The sequence below is a fragment of the Serinus canaria genome, chromosome 3, assembly GCF_022539315.1.
Source record: "Serinus canaria isolate serCan28SL12 chromosome 3, serCan2020, whole genome shotgun sequence".
Taxonomy (NCBI): Eukaryota; Metazoa; Chordata; class Aves; order Passeriformes; family Fringillidae; genus Serinus; species Serinus canaria.
Genome location: NC_066316.1, coordinates 67,637,746 through 67,658,430, shown reverse-complemented (window position 1 = coordinate 67,658,430; position 20,685 = coordinate 67,637,746). Strand labels below are relative to the sequence as shown.

General features: G+C 42.0%; 2 protein-coding genes across 2 annotated transcripts in view; both read left to right on the top strand.

Annotated features, from left to right (window-relative positions):
- Positions 1 to 11,125, top strand: part of SLC16A10 (solute carrier family 16 member 10) — a 66,455-nt gene extending 55,330 nt beyond the window's left edge. The window contains exons 4-6 of the mRNA XM_009097139.4: positions 2,795 to 2,938; positions 4,437 to 4,665; positions 5,911 to 11,125. Of these exons, the coding sequence (XP_009095387.1) occupies positions 2,795 to 2,938; positions 4,437 to 4,665; positions 5,911 to 6,146 (609 nt within the window). The 3' untranslated portion in view covers positions 6,147 to 11,125. The remainder of the gene's footprint in view (positions 1 to 2,794; positions 2,939 to 4,436; positions 4,666 to 5,910) is intronic.
- A 1,675-nt stretch (positions 11,126 to 12,800) lies between these two features.
- On the top strand, positions 12,801 to 20,685 carry MFSD4B (major facilitator superfamily domain containing 4B). Its single transcript, XM_009092938.3, has 4 exons — positions 12,801 to 13,184; positions 13,282 to 13,450; positions 16,003 to 16,119; positions 18,649 to 20,685. Exons 1-4 carry the CDS (start codon positions 12,801 to 12,803, stop codon positions 19,896 to 19,898), a joined length of 1,920 nt encoding a protein of 639 aa, XP_009091186.3. The 3' UTR covers positions 19,899 to 20,685.

Here is a 20,685-nt window from a genome sequence, read left to right as displayed (position 1 = left end):
AAACTGGATTGTACAAGGATAAATTATATTTTTAAATAATGAAGAAACTGTGCTACTCTGGACTGTAGTTTTGCCTGAGCTAACCAGGTCCTTTCTACATTTGGAAAAATCAGACCTGCAATTCAGCATGCTCACAGCCCTGAGTGAAAAAGCAGCTACATTACTGAGAACAGGCTCAACACACATTGAAATGCTTTGGCCTTTGTGTGGCTGGGTCCCCATTTGGCTGCTGTAGACAATGCCTGAAGAGTTGTATAATTGCAACCTCTGTAGTTCTGCAGTGAGGAGAGCATTGATGCCTTGAGAATATTCCCAAGTAATTGCTCATTGTGAGATTTTTGAGTAGTTCTAACAGCTAAAAAACTGTGGAAATCTGAATCTTGCTTGAGCCACTTCATGACTATATTTAACCTTACAGTACTGAATTAGTCCTGAATCACTGTGTTTTCAGACAGTTAATACTGCTGCTGCTTGCTTACTGACTGTGTCACTGAAGATTGAATATGCTGTTTAGGATCTGAGCATCAGCTCTGAGAGATCAGGCCAGGTTGCTCAGGGCTTTGTGCATTTGGTCCTGAAAAACTTCCAAGGAAGGAGACTGAACAAGTTCTCTGGACAACCTATGCCACTGCCTTCCTGAGGAAAAAAATTCTCTTATATATCTACTTGGAAGCTTTCTTCAACGTTATCGTGTGCTTAAGAGTAGTGGAAGCAAAAAAACCCCAAAACAACCCAAACAAGAACAACAAAAAAAAAATATAAACCCACGAACCAAAAAAACCAAACCAGCAACTAATTTAGATACTTAAATTTGGGATGAGTAGTAGTTATTTTCTTGCTTAAGGAGGTAATTGAATCAGTGCTTTCCCTTCTTGATGGCAGTGTGGAAGCATTTCACCCCCTGTGCTGCTTTGAGAAATCCAGTTACTTAGTTGCAGGTGCAGGGTTAATAGTTATCTAGATGCAAAGCTTTATCTTGCCTCTTGAAAAGCCTCCAGGGAGTGGATGGATCAGGCCTGCTAATTAAACAATCTAGAGGCTGCACAATCCTGCAAGCGGAGCAGGTGACAAAAATTGCAAAGAACGCCTGGGCTTCTTGTGCCAGCTGGGCCAGCAGGTGTTGATAAGCACATAAAGGTAGGGGTGGGAAAGCTGTCAGCTTTTCCTTTTCTCACCTTTGGCAGAAGGGGAGTAAGCAGAGCAGCTTATCTTTTATGTTTAAATGTCATTTCAGATGAAAAATTTCATCAGATTCCCAAATGTGTCTCACCAAGCAAAGGAAAAAACAGAAAGAGCAAGCAACCTGTCTTCAATTTAAGTTAGAAGTTTTTCTTTAAAACTGGAGTAAACCTTGTTTTTTTCTTTCTTACAAAATCAGTTGTATTGGACAAATTAATATTAGATTTAATAGGCTTTCTGTGACAGGTAAAAAACTCCAACCGATTTTATACTTAAGAAAATTGCTCTTACTCAGCAAGTCCTATTTTCTTCTTGGAAAAAATGGCTCTGCTTGTACAGTAACCTTCTTGCCAGGAAAGAATGGACACTATTTTGCTCTAGAAGTATTTACTAAAATGGAGCATTTTCATTTTATAGATGAGAAATTAAGGGTTCTCTGGTTTGAAGTGATATCAGCTTGTGGTTGCCTTGTCCCTGAAATGTTCTTAGTACATCTTTTCTGAAAATCAGTTTCTTCTGTTTGGTCTTTCACATCTCTTAACTTTGACTTGTTTTTACTTGTTTACTTTTCTTGTTCAAAACTACTTGTGAACATGGAGATTACAGGACTGCGCAAATGATTTCTACATCTTCTAGTACCCATTTTGGCATATTTGGTATTGCCACACATGTTCCAAAAAGCGATAGTGAAAAAAAAAATCTCTTGTGGATAATTTTCTGATCTTTGGGGATGATTAAAAATAAAAACAAAACCAAAAATAAACAAACAAAAAATCACAGCAAAAACCACAGATGAAAAACACTGTGGAAGTAGAGAGAATATTAAAAAAAAAAATCCAAATCCATTAAGCCAGTTTGGTGATATATATATATATATATATATATATATATATATATATATATATATATATTTTTTTTTTTTTTTTTTTTTTTTTTTTTTTTTTTTTTTTTTTACTGTGGCTTGAAAAGTTGGAATTACTGACACTGGTAGTTCATCCTGTTGTGGTCGATGGTCAGTTGCTTTAGTTCTTCAGACTGCAGTGGCTGGTAAATAATTCTTCCAGTCTGCCCTGCTCATTGCTGCTGAAGCTGCTCCCTCTGGTGGGAGTGCTTGCTGTTATGATTGGCACTGCAGCTGTCTTCTGCCCCGCTTCCTCCTTGCCCCTGGACATCTTGGATGTTGGGATGAGACCTTCTGAAGGGCCTCTCCTACTTGCACTGTCTTGTCTCCAGCTCTCTGCTTTTTGTTCCTGCCCGAGCTATGTTGCAAGCTTGGTAGCCCGTGTGGCTTCTGTGTTACTTTGAATCTATCATTAGTAAATTTAGAGGGGTTGGAGAGAACACTTCTCAGTTATCTTTTTTTTTTTTTTAATTCTTAATTAGACTGAGCCTCCCTGTTTTCCTGATTCAATTAATTAGTTGCGGATAAAGCAGCAACACATTTCAGATTGTTTTTATTGTGTTGCACAAAATACTGCATGTAGAAGCCAAGTAAATCAGATGACCGTTTGTAGCTGAATTTGTAAGTGACTGACAGATTGCTTCTACTTGACTCAGGTTTTCCAAGGTCTATCTTTTTAATTCTTAAGCAAATTTACTTTCTCTTTTTAAACAGATGAATCATGTAAAAGAGAGGTTTGTTGACAGCGTGCCAGAAGAAGTGCTTCTGCTGTGTCTGGGCATTACTTCAGGAGTTGGCAGATTGATCTTTGGCAGAGTGGCAGATTATATTCCTGGTGCAAAAAAAATCTATCTACAGGTATGTGTTTATCGTTTCTATATTCCTTCTGAACTGTGGATTCCAAAGGATTTGTTTTCAGGTACTATTAATAAGTAAGCAGAATTAACTGATTAGAGATTCAAATTTGAGAAGTTTCAAAACTCTAGGAAACGCAGTGTATGACTTTTGATTCTAGGAGCCTTTGGTGCAAAGTTTATGAATCTCTGATTTTTGTTTTTAGTACTGAGAAAATGTCTGTTTCCTGCTGGCTGTTTTCAGCTGGGAATGAAAGAAATTACTGTTCATTAGCATATGACTGAGAACCTTTGGGGATTCTCTAGATTCTGCTTTCTCTGTTTTATTCCAGATTATGATTTCATAATGGCTTTCCCCAAATAGGGGAAAAAATTAAACCATGTTTCTCTAGTAAGGATTTTGGATCTCTTGATCTTTGACAGGCACTAATTTAGTGTCAGATATGTTCTGTGCAAGTACATGGGGGTATGGCCATGGCAATACAAGTGGTGCATAGTTGAGATTTTGCAGAAAGAGTCCAGAAATGCTGAAGCTTGGAGAGAAAGGAGGATATTCACTTCTTTCCCTCCATGCTTATAAATGATTGGATTTTTGGTTTTTTGGTTTGTTTTTTTTTTGAGAAACTAGTAGTGTTAGTGTGGGATTTTGGAAAAGCTTTAATTTACTTCCATATTGGCAATTTTGAGGTATTCTTCATTTGGTCTCTTAAAATGAATAGCAAGGGAGGCATCTAGTGGGGTTTGTCTGCACTGCATTATGGAAATCAAAAATTCTTAGGAAGAATTACCATTCTGCTGGAGTATTTGTTATCATGGATAAATTTGGATTCCTTGATGTTTTATTGCAGTTAGGTGGAACATTGGTTCCCAGTGCTTACATATGGATGGTGCACGGGCAAAACTGTTACTGGTTTTATTTTCTTTTTAATTCTGCTTCATTTTGCTGAAAGATAGTTTTATTCCTTTAATCTGAAACAAATAATCTAAGATTACATGAGAAAATATTTTTAAGTATGCATAACTACAACAGTACATCAGGATACAATTTTTTAATGGAAAAATTAAATGTTTTCACTTCTTTTGAATATAAGCACCCTGAAATAACCACTTGTAATACTGATATTTTACTTACAAGAGTGAGGAGTCTAATTACAGTATTCCAGCTATCTTAAACTTTTAATATTTCTGTGATGTATTTCTAAAAACTATTAGTCCATGAGAAATGACCTTACACAATCACTGTAGGATAGTGGATTACAATTGCATTTTCAAAGTTTGTGAAATGGGTGGAGCAATTTCTTTGCCTGTCATGAGTGATATTGTTTTATCTTAATATGTAACTTCTGATGGTGGTAATCCATGGAGACTGATTATTATAAAGTAAATACAGGCAGGCAATCTAATTCACTGCAAATGCAAGGAGGTTCATCTGGTCCCTTACAATTTGCAAATTTGATGCGGTGCATTTTTATTTATTTATTTTTTTCCTTGTCCAAATTTAGGTGGCCTCATTCTTTTTCATTGGGCTGATGTCTATGATGATTCCACTGTGCAGTGTCTTTGGAGCTCTCATTGCTGTCTGTCTCTTCATGGGCCTGTTTGATGGGTGCTTCATTTGCATCATGGCTCCTATTGCCTTTGAGCTCGTTGGGGCTCAGGATGTCTCCCAGGCCATCGGGTTTCTGCTTGGACTCATGTCAGTGCCTATGACAGTTGGTCCGCCCATTGCAGGTGAGTGTAGGCAGGGTTTGTAGCTGTAAATGTGTTTCTATGTTTGCATGACTTTTTGGCCATGTTTCCCATTCCTGCATCACGTGCAGGGCTTTGACATCTGAGGTTTTCTCAGTGTGTGCTTGAGAAGGTAAAGGAAATTTACCTGCTGCTCTTGGATTGGTAATTTACTGCACTCTTCAAAGTTTGCTCAGTCTTCTGCATTGTTATGCAGGTGTAAAACATTCCTCAAAAAAAACAGATGGGCTTCCAGTTGGATTTTGGACCTGACGTTTTCCAGTTTGTACAAGTGGCAGCCTATCAGTTGCTTGTGTTACAGAGGGCCTCCAAATTAAAACCTGAAAATTAACTGGATTCCAAAATTTGCTCATGTTAAACCATTGTGAGGCTAAAGGCTCCAGTCCCTTTAATTGCTCCTCATAAGTAGGAATATATATATTTTATATATATATGTAAATAAAATTATATATATAATTATCAATATATTAAGTGGCTTTATTCATCCTTTGGTGGGAGACTGGCAAAGTACAGGTTTTGAAGATGAAAACTTGGAAGTTCTTGGGAGGTAGAAATAGCTAAAGCTGTGTTCCTCACCACTGATGATTTTCACTGGTAATTTACCCTGAGGTTTGGTGAGTGAAAGGTACTTCATAAGATGTAATTGAACTATGCAGCATTATGAAGGACAAAATTTTAATGCTAGAACAGCACAGACTTGGTGCTTCCTACTATCACAGCTATTAATACTTAAATAGAATTTGACTAATGGGAGAAATTTGGGGAGAGCAATTAGAGTGAATTATTGGGAAACACACTTCTTAGTTAGAGGCCACGAGGAATGCAATATATGGAGTATATCTAGAATTAGAAGAATGGGCATATTGATCAAAGGTAGCTGTTTCCAAAAGGAGGGAGAATTTCACTAAGTCATGGCAAGATACAGGTGCTGGAGAAGCTCAAATGAACAACTTTCAAATAGGAAAGATGGTGGATGTTTTTAGTGGATGGTAATTAAATAATTTTGAATTGGTTGAGGGGTGACATACTGAGCTCTTCCTTACTGCTCCGAGTCACCTCTGGAATACCTTTCTACCTCCATGCACACCTGTGTTTGGCCATCAGGTTGTCAGGTTCTAGTGGTTATAATCTGTGCCAGCTCTTGGGTTTCTGAACTTGAAGCCAGGACCTGTTTTCTGTAGATTCCTGAGGCCCCTTTATTGATGAGTGATCACTTTCTACTCCCAGGTTTGCTGCGGGATAGGCTTGGCACCTACGATGTGGCATTTTACCTGGCTGGAGTCCCTCCCCTCATTGGAGGAGCGATTTTGTGTTTCATCCCCTGGGTCCATGAGCGGCAGAAGTTGAAAGAAAGAGCAAAACCTGTTGATGGAGAAACTACTGAGAAGATGCTGGAGAATGAAAGCACTTTGGTGTCGGACACAACAGAAAAGCCAGTCAAAGAACTGGATTCTGGTGTTTGATGTTTTTTTCTTTTCCCTACACCATCCTGACCTCCTCTTACTGAAACCAGATTTCTACTTCTTGGCTGGAGATACTATATGATACTGAAGTCTTGAACTATTGCTCAAATTGCAGAACTGCTACAAGAATCTTTTATACCATTGAACTGGTTTGACAAGTCTTTGAATTTGATTTCAAGCCACATTTTCAAGGTATTTGAAGTTTTGTAGCTTTAGTGTGTACGTGCGAAGTGATTCTGTGTGTGAAGAGAATATTTTTCTAATCCATCAGAACTGATTTCTGGAAATGTGAAAGCTGTTTTTCCTTCACTGACCCAGGATTCTTCAATGATGTCTATGATCCACCCTCTGCAGGCACGCCCCTGGGTGTTTATACTGGATAAAGTAGCTCTTGCGACTGATCTGTTTTATTGAAGTTTATCATGCTGTTTACAGTCTTCTATAATTCTCTATCATGAACACAAATATGCATTTTTTTGCTGAAATGATTGTTTCATTAGAAAGCTAAATTATTATACAACTGTTGAAACACTCACTTGTGTTTGCATTCACCTTTCACAGTAGCCCAAAGAACATTAAGGATGGCATTTTTGATGGGCTCAGGTTCTGAATATGTTCAAACCAAGCTCCAAGTGCAAACACGTTCAGAAGTTAAGCTGCTGAATAATAGATTTTTTTTATTGTTATTATTATTATTATTTGGTGAAAGCAATACCCTTAAGATGTATGTTTGTAAATCTTTTTTCAGCCAAACCTCAGAGTAATGGATGGTTTTGAAACTGTACTGACTAATTCTTTGGAGCAGTATTGTGAATTAGACTAAATTTCAAATTCTGTTGTACTTCTTAGGATTTTTTTTTTTTATAAAACCAAGACAGCTTTAAAGGATACATTCTAAGTGCAATACCAAGTTTTTTTAAATGTGGAAATATACACGAGCTATTAAAACAACATTCAGCAATTGAAGTTTTTTGCACTATGTGAACATGCAGGTTTATTACAGGTCTTTATACCTGTGCTCAACTGCCTGTAGATTATATAGCTCCATATTTTTTTCAAATATAAAGAAGAGTCTTGCATGTCCTATTTCTTGCTTGACACCCTAAACAAATGGCCCCATTGCTTACATATCCTTAGGTATTATGCACTGTTTGTCAAGCAAGTAACCTCTTTTTCTGAAAAATGTTTAAAAGCATAATACTTTAAGATGAAAACACTGCTTTTCAGTTTATCATAAAACACTTCTAAGTACACTGCTTATCTATGGATATTGTTCAGCAATCACTGGAATACTTAATCATTTTTTATTTCAGGTCCATTTAATACCAATTATTTTTGTTGCCTCATTTAAAACTGTCCTAGCAAAGAGTAAACTAAATGTGATCTGGGCAAAATGTGTATTCAAGTGCTTTGTTTAATTAGTAACTGTTCTTTACATAAACCATGGAGGCATACTGGGTTTTTTTTGTTTTTTTTATGATAGCCTTTATTATCTTAATTACCTTAATTACTTTTTTATTTTCATTCTTCTTTTTCCAGTGTTGTAGTAAATTGCTCAGAAAACCCATATAAAACAACAATACTATTGCATTTAATGTTTACATCTAGCAACCAACAGAAGTTCTTTAAATATAATCATGCAAAGCATTCTAATTATTGTAGACCAAAGCTCAGGCATTTTTTATATTGCAGGATTTCAATCCTTTCTTTGCATGAGTGAGGTCTAAAATAATTGAATATTAAAATGTTAGAGAGACATCTGTAGAGGGACTTGGAGGTGGGGGCAGGGGGAAAGTCAATCTGGAAAACCAAGGTCCCTTCAGGTTCACCGGGACTCGTGCTTTGGCACATTGCAGGTACTTCTAAAAATGTCATTGAAATATGCACAGTAGTGTTAATTAAAATTACTGCCTTCATTACAACAGTGATGCTGACTGCCAATGCTGCTCTTGTCTGGAGTGTTTCTGTAGAACATGATATTCAGTATTATTTTCCATTTGGGCAACACAGGAGGTGTTGGCTAAGTGTGGTAAAAGACTCTCATTTCCTGTTGTCCTGTTATAAAAAATTACTGTTCATCACAGATCTTGCACTTCATGTGTTTTTTAGCCCTGAGTTTTATACCAAAACCAGAGCTGCTGCTTTTTTAAAATCACTGGTGCAATTTGAAAGGATTGTGAACAGGTATCTTGGTGTAATTATGGCATCTTTCCAACTTGCTGCTCTGCATCTCTAAATTATCTGGGAGAGTATATAAAATAATTGTTGTAAACATTTATAAATGACATGGAAATGGTATACAGTACTACGTCAATAGTATGGATTAATTATTGCCATGCTGTTTAAAAAGAAAAAAATTCCAAACTCCAATATTTACATAAAATTTATAAAAATCCCCAAACCAAAAAACCTACAAAAGTCGTGACCTCTGTGAGGAGGATGCAATGACTAATTGTTTAGGAGTGATTCCTATGGTAGAACCAGCTAGTGAGTGGGATATTGGATGAGAGGGAAGCAGAGTTTGGGGGGAAGGAAGCTCTGCTGGTGTGATGATGTTGGAATAACAAACCCATTTCTCATGCAGTGCCTGCTTTGCAACAATGCTACATTGGAAAGGTTTTTCAGAGAAGATAAAGTAAATGGCTGTTTAAGAACTCTGTTAGCATCTTTTCTGTTAGTTTGTATCTGTGGGGGAAATGTCCAGTAGCACATGCTCTTTTCTGGACAAAAGCATAAGGTGTTTATGTCCTAAGGCTAGTAAGATGAAAAACAAGCTCAGATTGTTTGTGCTGAGGCTGACCAAACACTGAGGAACTTATTGAGAGATATACTAGATTCTGTATGCCCTGAGGTTTTAAAAATGAGGTTAGATGACTCTATTTTAAGAAAACCCAACAAATAAATCCCCAAACAAACTAAAACATGAAAAACCCTATACAAATGGCAGCTATTTAGTAAATTTATTTTAAAAAATATTTAATATTGTAGAAGTGGAAAAAAAGGACTGAATATTCCATTTTATTTTAACTGAATAAATGCAAATAAGATTTCGTAACAATTTATTTTTAGGTGTGAAAAACTATTCATGGGGAACCTGCTGAAATCTTACTTTGATGACCTAAATCATGCAAGCCTTAATATGGTTTGCGGTAGATTGTAAAATTAAAATAGCAGATGAAATCAAGAAGGACCCTTAAATCACTCTGATCTATCCCTCTCTTGAGAACAGTTCATAGAGTACTTTCTATAGACATTGTTCTTGTATCCTATAAACAAAGTAATCATCTTTTCATTGAATGTTCTCAGGGTAAATCTTAAGAAGAAAATGAGTAGAAACAGGTTCATTTAAAATGGTAGTGTGAAATTTCTACTCCTATGTGGTGCTGTCATTTAATACACCAGATCTTGAAACCAATACTAATTTTAAGCGAAGTTTTATTGGTTTCATTCTTTTTCAGTAGGTATGAGATCCTTTAAATCTAAAGAAAACTGTTCAGCAGAGTCTGAAATGATGGAAACCCTTTGGATTCCTAATTACATCTCAGCTATGCAACAGGATCCACTGTGTAACTAGAAAAGTATTGATGGATTTGTCCTGGATACTTTTGAAGACCTGAAGATCTATACAAATCTCAGACCCAGACTTCAAATTATCACATAGTTAGAATTTCTTGCATCCAGGTCTTTGTCTGTTCAACATTAGTATTTAAATTATTTTTCTGATTTTATTTCCAGTGACAATTTATGGTCCCTGAAAATTGCCCCCATGAGTCAAAGATGCCGTAGCTGTTGCATGGCCTTTCTTCAGGATGTATTTGGCATCAGATGAGGCAGACAACTGACACTGTTCTCCTTTGGCCCTTCATGCACTATGTGTGGGCACTTAATTTCCCCCTCCCTGCAGAGATACTGGATTGTCGATGCCCACCACATCGGAAATGGGTGGTACTTTCCAGCCTTCCCTGGATGAAGCCTTTGAGCAGGCACAGCCTGGCAGAGCAGGCAGGTTTTGGAGTGGTGGGGGGTGTGAGGTTGCATCGCCCCTGCGGGAGGCAGCTCTCAGGGGGGGGTACCAGATGAGTGCTTTGATCAGAGGCTCGTGGTGTAAAAAAAGGGACACTGCCATTGTAAAGCAGAAGTGCCCTGCTCAGGTCCTTGCCTCGGGTAGGACATGCCAAAGGGACAGGAGGGGCTTCCTTGCAGCCCCAAAGAGTCTGTGTCAGGTTGGGGATCAGTGCTGCAATCCTTCATGTCATCCATTCGGGTCGGCTTACACAGCTGGGCTCTCCCTGTGCTGGCACAGGGCATTCCCAGCCTGGCTGCTTGCACAGGGGCTCAGCTGGGCCCTCTGGGCAGGGAGCAGAGGCAGTGCCTAGTCTGGGGCCCAGATTCCCCTTTGGAGAGCTGGAAGTGTTACAGAAGTCAGAAATGACCCCCTGCTATTAAGAGAGTGTGTGTATCTATAAATACAATGTATTTTGACCAGGGCATGCACAAACAGTCTGCACCTCACTAGAGGAGGCGTAGTTCTGAAATGCGAGAGATGGCTGAGGAAGAAGTGGTGCCTTTCTCTGTGTGCCTCCCTGTTGACAAGCACAGCACCAGTGGAGTTCCAGCCAGCCAGTGATTTTCTAGTCATGCAAGCTTTGGCATATGTGCAGTATGCCTTCTAGTCTATATATATCTTGTGTCGACAGCTGTAATGTTTTGGAAGTGCATATGCTAAGATTGGAGTGATTTTATACTAAAATGTTTGGTAATATTGACAACACCAACATGTTTAAGTATCTTTATAGACATCATATTTTGTATGTTGTTTTTGATAATAAAGGGTACATGTTTTGCTAGCCTTATCTCCAGTCTTTCAAGTTCTGCTTTGTTAGAAGGGTAAGAAATGAATGTTTAATGTTTCTCGTGGTGCTAAAGTAACTGTGATTGGTCTCAAATTATTCAGAATAAAGATGGTAGTTTGTAAGTGCCCCATTTGTTACTGCATGCGTAATTTTTAGTCTTATTCTTGTGTAAAACTTGCCATTTTGAAATGTAATTTTGTTGTTTTCTGATAACTTTTGAATCTGGTGTGAAGACTTATACAAAAAAGGTCTTTACAGCTTTTATGGCCACTGTGCTCTGACTGAAATGTCCCCATTACATTTGTTCCTACATTAATATATGGTGCAACCCATTTCATTCTGATTGCACTGACAACCCATTATAAGACTAATGATTTAAAAACCTAAGCTACTGAGGTGCTTATTTCTGAAAAAAATTATCTTTATTTTCCATTCTGGGGCTTAATATCAAACTTTAAGAAGCAGTTGCATTCACAAAAGGCAGGAGGAAAATTGAGGGAGGGAAGGAAACTGGTACAATAAGCTTGAGTGGTGTTTCAAAATAATTCTGATTTTGCTTCATGAACTGCCAGTGCAAGTCAGTGGGACCTTTAATCATTTACTGGCCTGCTACCAATTTCCCTTTGACTTACCTTGACCATCCTTACCTTTGCTTGACTTGCATTTCATGAAGCATGAAGTGTTTCCTCATTGACAGCTTCAGTAAGTCCCAGAAATTCATTCACCTTTCCTTTGTAGTAGAGCCAAATATTTACTTTCTTTAATAAATATATCTATGGGTGAAATATTCCCTTTTCACCTGGGGTTATTCCCTGGGCTGCTTGCAGTTGAAATTAAAAATTAAAAAAGATGTCCAAAACCTTTATAAGTGCCTGGGTGCTGTTGCCATTTGTACACTCTCAATGTGCCTCTTTGTAAGTGTGTAAAACAGCAGTGAGGAGAAGCCTGGGGGAGGCATTTCAAACCAGGCAAAATACTAATATCTAGAAATGTGGTTTGAGTTGTGTGTGAATACTGTTATTTTATAGTTGAAATTATTAATTTATCTGGAATTGTCTCTACTGCTGAAGGTATGAGCAGAAGCTCAGCAGTTTTACCTCATGGAGCAGACTCTGCACTCCTCCGAAGGTGGGAACGTGGGATCGATCAGGTTCAAATATTATCTGGCAGTGTTACTTCTAGCAAGCAGGTGCTCTTTTTTTTTTTTTTTTTTTTTTTTTTTGACGCCTCAATGCGCCCAGGCCATCCTGAACGAGAAGGGACTTGCAACATGCTTGCCAGTGCCAGGAGAAACGGAATGGGTTGCTCACTGTCCATGCACTGCTATATCCCAGTAGGAACAACTTGTAGGAGTTGGTAGGAACAACTCGCAAAACAAAGCAGTGCGGTTTGGAATTCTTTCGAGTTGTTTGTGACACTTGAAGTTACCAAGTAGGTGAAACTCAGAGCTTTTCTTAGAGGGAGCAGCAGCTCCGTGCCAGACAGGGAGCACGCACTGAGATCTGTTGCACGGTCTGTGAGCTGCTCCACGTGAGCGATAGGAATTTATGTAGTTTTAATGCTTAAAACTTTTAATGTGTTAATACCTGTGCTTAGCAGACTCAGCAGCTCTCTCTCTCTCTCACCCGTGCCATAACACGGTCCTTGTGGAAGGCAAAGACTGTTTATGATGGGTTGATTGAAAGGTCGGGCGCAGTTTGAGTGATAACACAGATTAAAAATAAATGCTGGTTTATAAGGGCACTTCCTCCGGCACTGTGGCACAAACTTGCAGCGGTGTGGAGTGTCAGCTGCCCCGGCAATGTCACTCCCCAGCGCCGAGCCCTGCTCCCCGGAGGAGCCCCGGGCGGAGGAGGAAGCGGCGCTGCCGCCCCCCGGCTCCGAGCCCGCCGCTGCTCCCGCTCCTCCTCTCGCTGCTCCCGGCGCCGTGCGCGAGGCGGGGCCGCCGGAGCCGCGCTCTTCGGGCCCGGAGCGGCCCTCGGAGCCGGCGGCCGGGGCCATGGCCGAGGCCGATCGGGAGCTGCGCGTCCCCTTCATCGAGGCGGAGGAGACTCAGAATGAGACTGAGACTGAGGAGGCGGCGGCGGGGGCGGCCGGCGGCGGATGGCGCTGCGGGCGCTGCGCGGAAGGAGCCGCGCTGCGCTGGTGCATCTCCGGGACGCTCTGCGCCTCCTTCCTGGGGCTGGTGAGTGAATGAGTGAGCGAGGGCGGCCCTGGGGCTGCGGGGGCGGTGCGGACCCTGCTGCGGGACGGACGAGGTGATTCCGCACTCTCCCCTGCAGGGGATGATCATCGCGGTGCTGGGTCCCACCTTCCCCACCCTGGCCGCCAATGTCGGCAAGAACGTCAGCGACATCTACTACATCTTCGTGGGCCGGTCCTTGGGCTCCCTGGGCGGGTCGGTGGTCGGCGGGGTGCTCCTGGACTGCATGAATCCCTCTCTGCTGCTCGGTGAGTGTGCCCCGCCGGACGGCGGCGTCGCCCTCTCGGACACTGTCCGGGGCAACTTCTGCTTCTCCGCAGCGAGCCCAGCCCCAGAGGGAGATGCGGTGCCGAGCCCCGGGAGCGGGAGGGTCCGTGGGATGTGGTGCTGTTCCCCCAGATGCCCGCGGCTGCAGCCATGTCGCCCTGTCTGGCCGGCGGCACCGCGTGTGCCGGGCACCGCCGCGCTGCAGCGAGAGCCCGCAGCGAGAGCCCGGGCCCGCCGGGCACGGCCGCAGCGGGAACTGGGATTGAACGGGCATAATCTGCATGGATCGACCAATGGTTCGCACTGAAAAGAACAACTGGGCTTTTTTCAGTTTGCATCAAGTAATGTGCACAGTGTAGGTGCTCTTGGAACATAACAGGTTTCTGTACGACACTGTACAACACGTGGAACAGGGAGCTGTGTTTGGGCTGCCGTGTGTGCAGCAGAAGCCTCCCCGCTGTCTCGCTGAGGTCCATTTCCATGGCGGGAGCTTCCTCTTCCCTTTAACGCTCATCAGTCACAATCAGCTTCGTGTACTGGACGAAAGCCTGTGGCCTTTGACTGGAGGGATGTAGCCAAATTTTAACTTATTTACAGTGGGAAACATTAATTACTGTTTGTAATGGTGGAAACATTTAAACTGTGGCTACCACAGTTGATGACTTTAGTTTTCTGGACTTGTGGAAACTTGCTCCTGTAGCAGCACTGGACTGGCTTTGTCCAGGCAGAGGGAGGCTGCTGAGCCGTCACACTCAGGGCTCCTGGATCCCTGGAGCCCTGAGTGTGCTCCAGGGATCCAGGAGCCACACTCAGCACCCAGAAAGGAGAGGGGCTCCTTTTAGAATTGGAAATAGTGCAAGCCCTGTCTTTTTTACTTTCAAGTGCCTTTGTGCTCTAAATGAGGGATTAAAATGTGTACCAGGGCTCACTCTTCTTCCCCTTAGTTCAGGGAACTGTGCCTCCCATAAGGACCATGCTGTAATCTTATGGTCAGTTCAGGTAAAATCCCTTTTCCCATTGCTAGTGTTTGCAGTTGAGGGATGGGTTTCCTTTAACCCCCTCCTTGTGCACCTGACCAAGTCAGACTTTGCCTTCTGTAATGGAGTCAGTGCACACACCTGCAGAAACCTAGGTGAACTTGAAATAGTTTAGTATTTCCTTCTTTCCCTGAGAATAGCTGTTTGTTAACAAATCTTGGGATATTATGGATCTCCTCATCCTTTCCAGTTTGGTAGTGCTTATGGCAAGACCACAATTTGAACTACTGAACCTGTTCTCATTTTAATCATCTGAAGGCTGCCTGTAAGAGATTTTGGCTTGTGTAGTTTTGCTTCCCATCTTTCAACTGCCAGAACTCTGCTACAGAGAAAAACTCTATACAGAGGAAAAATTGAAAACATCTTCTGTGTTTGTCAAGGAAATTTTAAGTGCTGATTATCAGGCATAGAGCTGAAGTGGATAACTGAGCCCTTGCTGAGAAGTTACTTTTCAGGTTTGAGTGTGGCACCTGAGGAGCTGCACTTAGTATTCCCAATCTCTGGTGTTTGCTTCATGCAGCTCAGCATGCACACCACCTTAAAAATGTTTTGAGGCATATATTCCAAATATCTTGCTAGGTCTTTAGGGTTCTGGACATTGTTGCTGGTTTTTTTTGGAATCAACCTAAATTCTTAAATACATCGGGCCCCATTGATGTTTTTAGTATCTGCTGCATCTGTGATCATGTATTGATTTAAAAAAGAATAGAGACAGCTGAACTGGTACAAGCTTTCTAAGAACGTAATACTTGCTGTTCAAGATAGTAATTGCAGGTTGTTTTATTATGGAGGCAATTATAAGCAGAGAATTGAACTTCTGAACTTCCTCCCAAATGGTAATGAAAGCAATTTCCATCTGCTAAAAATATTCTTTGAAATGGCATGTTGTAAGTGTAGCCAGTAATGGCAAAACAAATACAGGGAATGAATTGCTGCAAAATTTATTTATGAGAAATTTTGCAGTTCTGTCTAAAACCCCAGAAATCCCTTGGAACACATCCCTCATGTGAGAACAAAATAGAAATAAAAGATCACTTGGTGGACAAGGTACAATTACTTTATAGGATCTTTAAGAGCTTAGTTATTTGGGTTCTTTTAAACATGGAGCCAGATTAAATGTTGTGCAGTTCTCAGAGGACAGGCTTGACACTATTCAAACCCATGTTTTGCTGGTTTCACACTGAAGTTGCATTTCTAAATCAGAAGTTTAAAGAAGACTTCTTAGTGTCCTAGCAGGAGCTGCTCCTCTCTTTGCTTTAGCCAGAGAAGTTTGTCATGCAGGGTTTATATCTTGCTGAAATTCCTTTTTTTTTTTTAACTGAAAAATACTGAATTTTCTAGCTGCTGATGCTGGCAACAGATTGAGGTATTTACATTGCATTGCTTATTAGGATTATCTGTAACTGTAAGAATCATGATTTTTTTTTGTATTTCTTGTTCTTCTGTGTTATTTAAATGGAAACTGCAGTATGTGTTTTGTTTTTTAACCTTTGCAGCCTTCTCCATGCTTGGAACAGCAGCTGGTCTTTATGTGATACCCTGGTGTAAGCAATCCCTGGTATTGACCATCTTGATGTCAGTTATTGGAGGTTTCTTGGGAATTCTGGACACAGGTAGGGGACCCTGTGCTCTGAGAGTTCTTTCAGCAAAAGAATTGGAAAGTTTAGCATACCAAAACAGTTGCTGGTTTTTCTTGTGATACATCTTGAATTAAAAGAGGGGAACTGTTTTACCTGGTTGTGGTTCTCGGATTAGTCTGGTCCTGAGGCTTCCAGTGTGTGTGTGTGTGTGAGAGTGAGTGAGTGAGTGAGACAGGCCTTCCTTTAGGGATCGGTTCCTGGAGAAGATCAATTTGCATTTCAGTGGGCCATTACAGGCATAAAGAAAGTGCCCTGTGCTCTTTAAGCTTTTCTTTCTTTAAATTGCTCATTTACAGGAAGCTGGTCAGGGTATGGCTCATTAGCCTTAGCTGGGCCTAAGCTAGTCCTGAGCAAAGCCTTGGTGTTTGAGATTCTTATGGCTGCTGTTGGCAGAGTTGCCCACCTGCAGCTGGGAGTTCACAGCACCATGGTGCCCATCTCCCTGAATTAAGGGATGTTTTCCACCTTTGGCCAGCCATGCTTAGGTGGCTGGGAATACAAATTTGTTCTGTTCCCCAGATTCTAAGTCATGTGCATCCTGCAAATGGCCTGGGCAAAAAAATCCCAAACCCAGCACTTTTGCTGGAAAGCTGTTCAAACCCAGTTTCTTAGCAGAGGATTATTATTGGAGGAAGATGATCTCAAGGATCTTTTCCAACCTAAATGCTTCTATGATCCTGAGATGTGTTGGTGAAGTTGCAGAGCAAGTATAGGTGTGGTCAGAAGGGTCAGTTTATACTGGAGGTGTGAAAAATGAGCTCCCACAAAAGGAGTCCCTGGGCACGGGTGGCTCAGGGATGGCTGCCTTTAGCAGGCAGTTTGCATCAGGAGGCAAGGCCACAGCAGAGGGTTTGAGCACGCTTAGAGATGCCTGGGAAATGCTGGCACACTTGCACATGGAGATTAGCAAATGCCCAAAAGTGCATCAGTCAGCAGAGTGTTGTGGCATTGCTGTAGCACGTGGTGGTGAAGCAACACCAGGCAGCCACTGCTGGCGCCTCTCCAGCAGCGGGTGCTGACTCTGCTGCCCTCCTGCTGGAGCCTGGGGATGCTTACTAACCAGCAAGGCACTACAGGAGCTGGTTGATCACCTTCAGGGCAGGGTTATTTCTGAGAAAGAGCTGACTCATGTGTTAGCTTAGCCATCCAAACAGCTCTGGAAGCATCCCAGCCAGGCCTTGGCTAGGGTGGCTTGGCTGGTTGGCAACAAAGAGGAATGATGGCTGCACGTGTGAAGTGTCTGCCTTAATTCTGTGGGGTTCGAGGGAGCTCTGCTAAGATGTAAAAGAGGCATGGCACAGGATCCAGTAGTGAAGAGATGGTTTTGCACAGCACAGGTCATGTTAAATAAACTGAGTGCAGAGCTGTATTTGCTGCCTCTGGTAAGATTGTTATATGTGGCACTTGGTTTAAAAATTCTTTGTATTGGAAAATCTTGTCAGCCAATGGTAAAAAATACCTTCAGTGGGTGTACTGCTTGGATCAGACTCAGAGCCAGGGAAACTCCCCATGCTGAGCAGGAGTAGCAGAAGAAACTCACAGCAAGGCAGTAAAGAAAAGCTGAATTGATTTGGAAGAGTGCTGAGTGAGAAGGGCTGCTGTACTGCAGCACGGGAAATTGATTACTGTTTTGTTTTCCAGCATTCTTCTGAGGGACTACTTCAAAACACCTCTCTGAAATCTTATTTCCTTCCATTATTGTTGATTTAATGGTGTTGTAGTTTGGTGTTTACAGCAGTATTGATGTAAACCCTTCTGTTTCTGGAAAGTCATTTGAACACAGTGGGGTGGTGGGCCCAGCCCATCATTAGCAAGTGAATTGTTATTTTTCCTGGGATGTTGTTTAATGAATTTTAAATATTGTTTTTGTTCCTCTGATTCTTAGCATTGGGCATTGTTGCTTTTGATACTTAGAGAAGTGAGAAACAGTTAAATTTCCTTTTTAAAAAAGGCTGAAAAATGCTGCATATTGTCAAGGAGGGTAATTAGAACCACAGCATCATAGGGTCCCTGAGTGGGAAAATACCCTTAAGGTCATCAGGTCCAACCCTTAACCCAGCACTGCTGAGTCCAGCCCTAAATCATGTTCCTAATGCCACATCCACATGTCTTAAATACCTCCAGGGATGGTGACTTAACTACTGCCCTGGGCAGCCTGTTCTAACGATTAACAACCCTTTCCCATGAAAAAATCTTTCCTAACACCTCAACTAAACCTCCCCTGGCACAGTTATGTCTGTCCATTGCTGCTGGATTAAGCCGCTGTGTGACTCTTTGTTTTGACTGCTCTGAACATGCTCCTAAAGCTCAAGTGATCACAGGGATTTAGGGCAGAGTTTCAGTAAACTGCTGTTTTACACATTGTATTTGCTAAACCTGGCATTATTGTACATTGAATTAGCAATATAGGTTACGGTTTGTTTTGTTTTGTTGGTTTTTTATTTTTTTTTAAACAATATCTGGTCTCGGACTAAAATGAATGTTTTTCTCTCTGATCTGCAGGTGCCAATGTACTGGCACTGTATACCTGGGGATCAGAGGCTGGGCCACACTTGCAGGCTTTGCACTTCAGTTTTGCTGCTGGTGCAGTTTTGGCTCCTATGGTGGCTCAAATGGACTTGGGGAGTTCTACATCTGAGGAACTTGCAAGGGATGAAAAGACAAACCAGTCTGTCCTCAGGTCTGTGCCGACAGCATCAGCTGCATCAACTACATCAGCACCGAATGACCATCACAATGAGAGCTTTTTGTGGTCCTATATTTTCATAGGGACCTATATTCTCTTAGTTTCCATCTTCTTTTTTGCTTTGTTTTCAAAGAGCAGCTCAACTAGAGACAAATCAAAGGCTTCTGCGCAGAAGGACAAGCTTGCCAAATACCACTGGCCTCTCGTTGGTCTCCTGTTCATGTTCTTCTTGTTCTACGTGGGAGCTGAGGTCACTTACGGCTCCTATGTGTACACTTATGCACTGGTCTTTGCTGAGATGAAGGAAAGCGAAGCAGCCATCCTGAACTCTGTCTTCTGGGGCACGTTTGCCGTGTGCAGAGGCGCGGCGGTGTTCGGCGCTGCTTTCCTGTCCCCTGCCACCATGATCGTGGTGAGCCTCCTGTGCTCCGCTGCCTCCTCCACTGCTCTGGCCTTCTTCGCCCACTACCGGGCCGTGCTGTGGGTGGGCACCGCCGTGTATGGAGCGTCCATGGCCACCGTCTTCCCCAGCGGCATCGCCTGGATCGAGCAGTACATGGTGGTGGAAGGGAAAACGGCCTCTCTGTTCGTGGTGGGCGCGGCGCTGGGCGAGATGTGCATCCCCGTGGCGGTGGGCTATCTCCAAGGCAGGCACCACCAGGTCCCTGTCGTTATGTACACCACCTTTGCCACCTCCATGGTGACACTCCTGCTCTTCCCCGCCATGTACAAACTGGCCAACTGGCCCCAGCAGCGTGACTCGCAAGAAGTGAGCGACAGGGAGACCCGGAAAACTTTGTTGTCGAACTCGAGGCTCACTGAGGATGAGGAGGAGGAGGAGCAGGAGCAGGAGAGAGAGTGGAATGATGCAGACTTTGAGGTAGTAGAAATGAATAACAAGCTGAAAAACTCTCTGATGGACACCTCCTGTAGGATAGCAGGGGACTCTCCAGCCGAAATCTCTCTCCAGCCCCATCTGGACAATGCATTGGGTGATCCTCCAGTGGTTGCTGATGGCTCCCCCAGGAGACAAAATGGGAGTGTGGACTGGGAGAAGAGTGAATAGAATTAAAGCTGACTTTTTTTTAAATGGAAATGCAATTGAATTGTAGCTGTTGTCAAGTGGTTCGGGAGTTCTTTCATAGTGGTGCAGAGTTCAGCATGTTCATTTTCCCAGTCCTTTCTCCTCTTTCATTTTCAGCCTGCAGGGATATGTATTGGAGTGGGAAGTTCCTCAGTGATGTGAAAGGGGCAAAGTGATAAATGTTTGGCTATGCCAAAACTGCTAAAATGTAAAAGATGCTTTCTAAATATGAGGCACGCATCCAAGGAAGAGATGCTGTAATAACTGGGAAAGAAGGGGACTGCTCAGTTTTTTGAGGTGGGTGAAAGGTGCAGGTCTGAGATGGTTTGTCACAAAATGGTTTCATGAGAGAGGAGAGACATCGGTTACCAGTAATGCTGAACTTTCTTACCTTGAGAAGGAGGAATGTTTCTACTGTGTTTGAAAGTTGTGTGTGATCAAATCAGGTAAAATTTCTGGTGATGCCCAGCAGCTGTAAATTGAATAACCTTTTGGCAAACTACAGAAATTTTTGGTTCTGAGACAAAGACAAGAAAATAATGGGAATTATTTCTTAGGAGTGAAACCTTGCCTTTGGGTCACTTAGAAGCAGTTTATGAGAAAGGGCACAAAATGGGCCATTGTTTACCTGCTCAAATGCATAACTCCAACCTACTAAACAGTGGCAACAAATCTAAATAATCTAAAGTATTTTTCTAATTTTAATTATGGCACTAAGGCTGAAATCAACAAATGTGCAGAGAAGACAATAAAATTATCATGTAATCTT

What these genes read in the sequence shown, in the direction of transcription:
- MFSD4B (XM_009092938.3), top strand. Translation starts at nt 12,801, where the DNA reads ATGTCACTCCCCAGCGCCGAGCCCTGCTCCCCGGAGGAGCCCCGGGCG. An exon ending in GAATCCCTCTCTGCTGCTCG is followed by an intron (nt 13,451 to 16,002) that starts GTGAGTGTGCCC and finishes TAACCTTTGCAG; the next exon opens with CCTTCTCCATGCTTGGAACA. An exon ending in CTTGGGAATTCTGGACACAG is followed by an intron (nt 16,120 to 18,648) that starts GTAGGGGACCCT and finishes TCTGATCTGCAG; the next exon opens with GTGCCAATGTACTGGCACTG.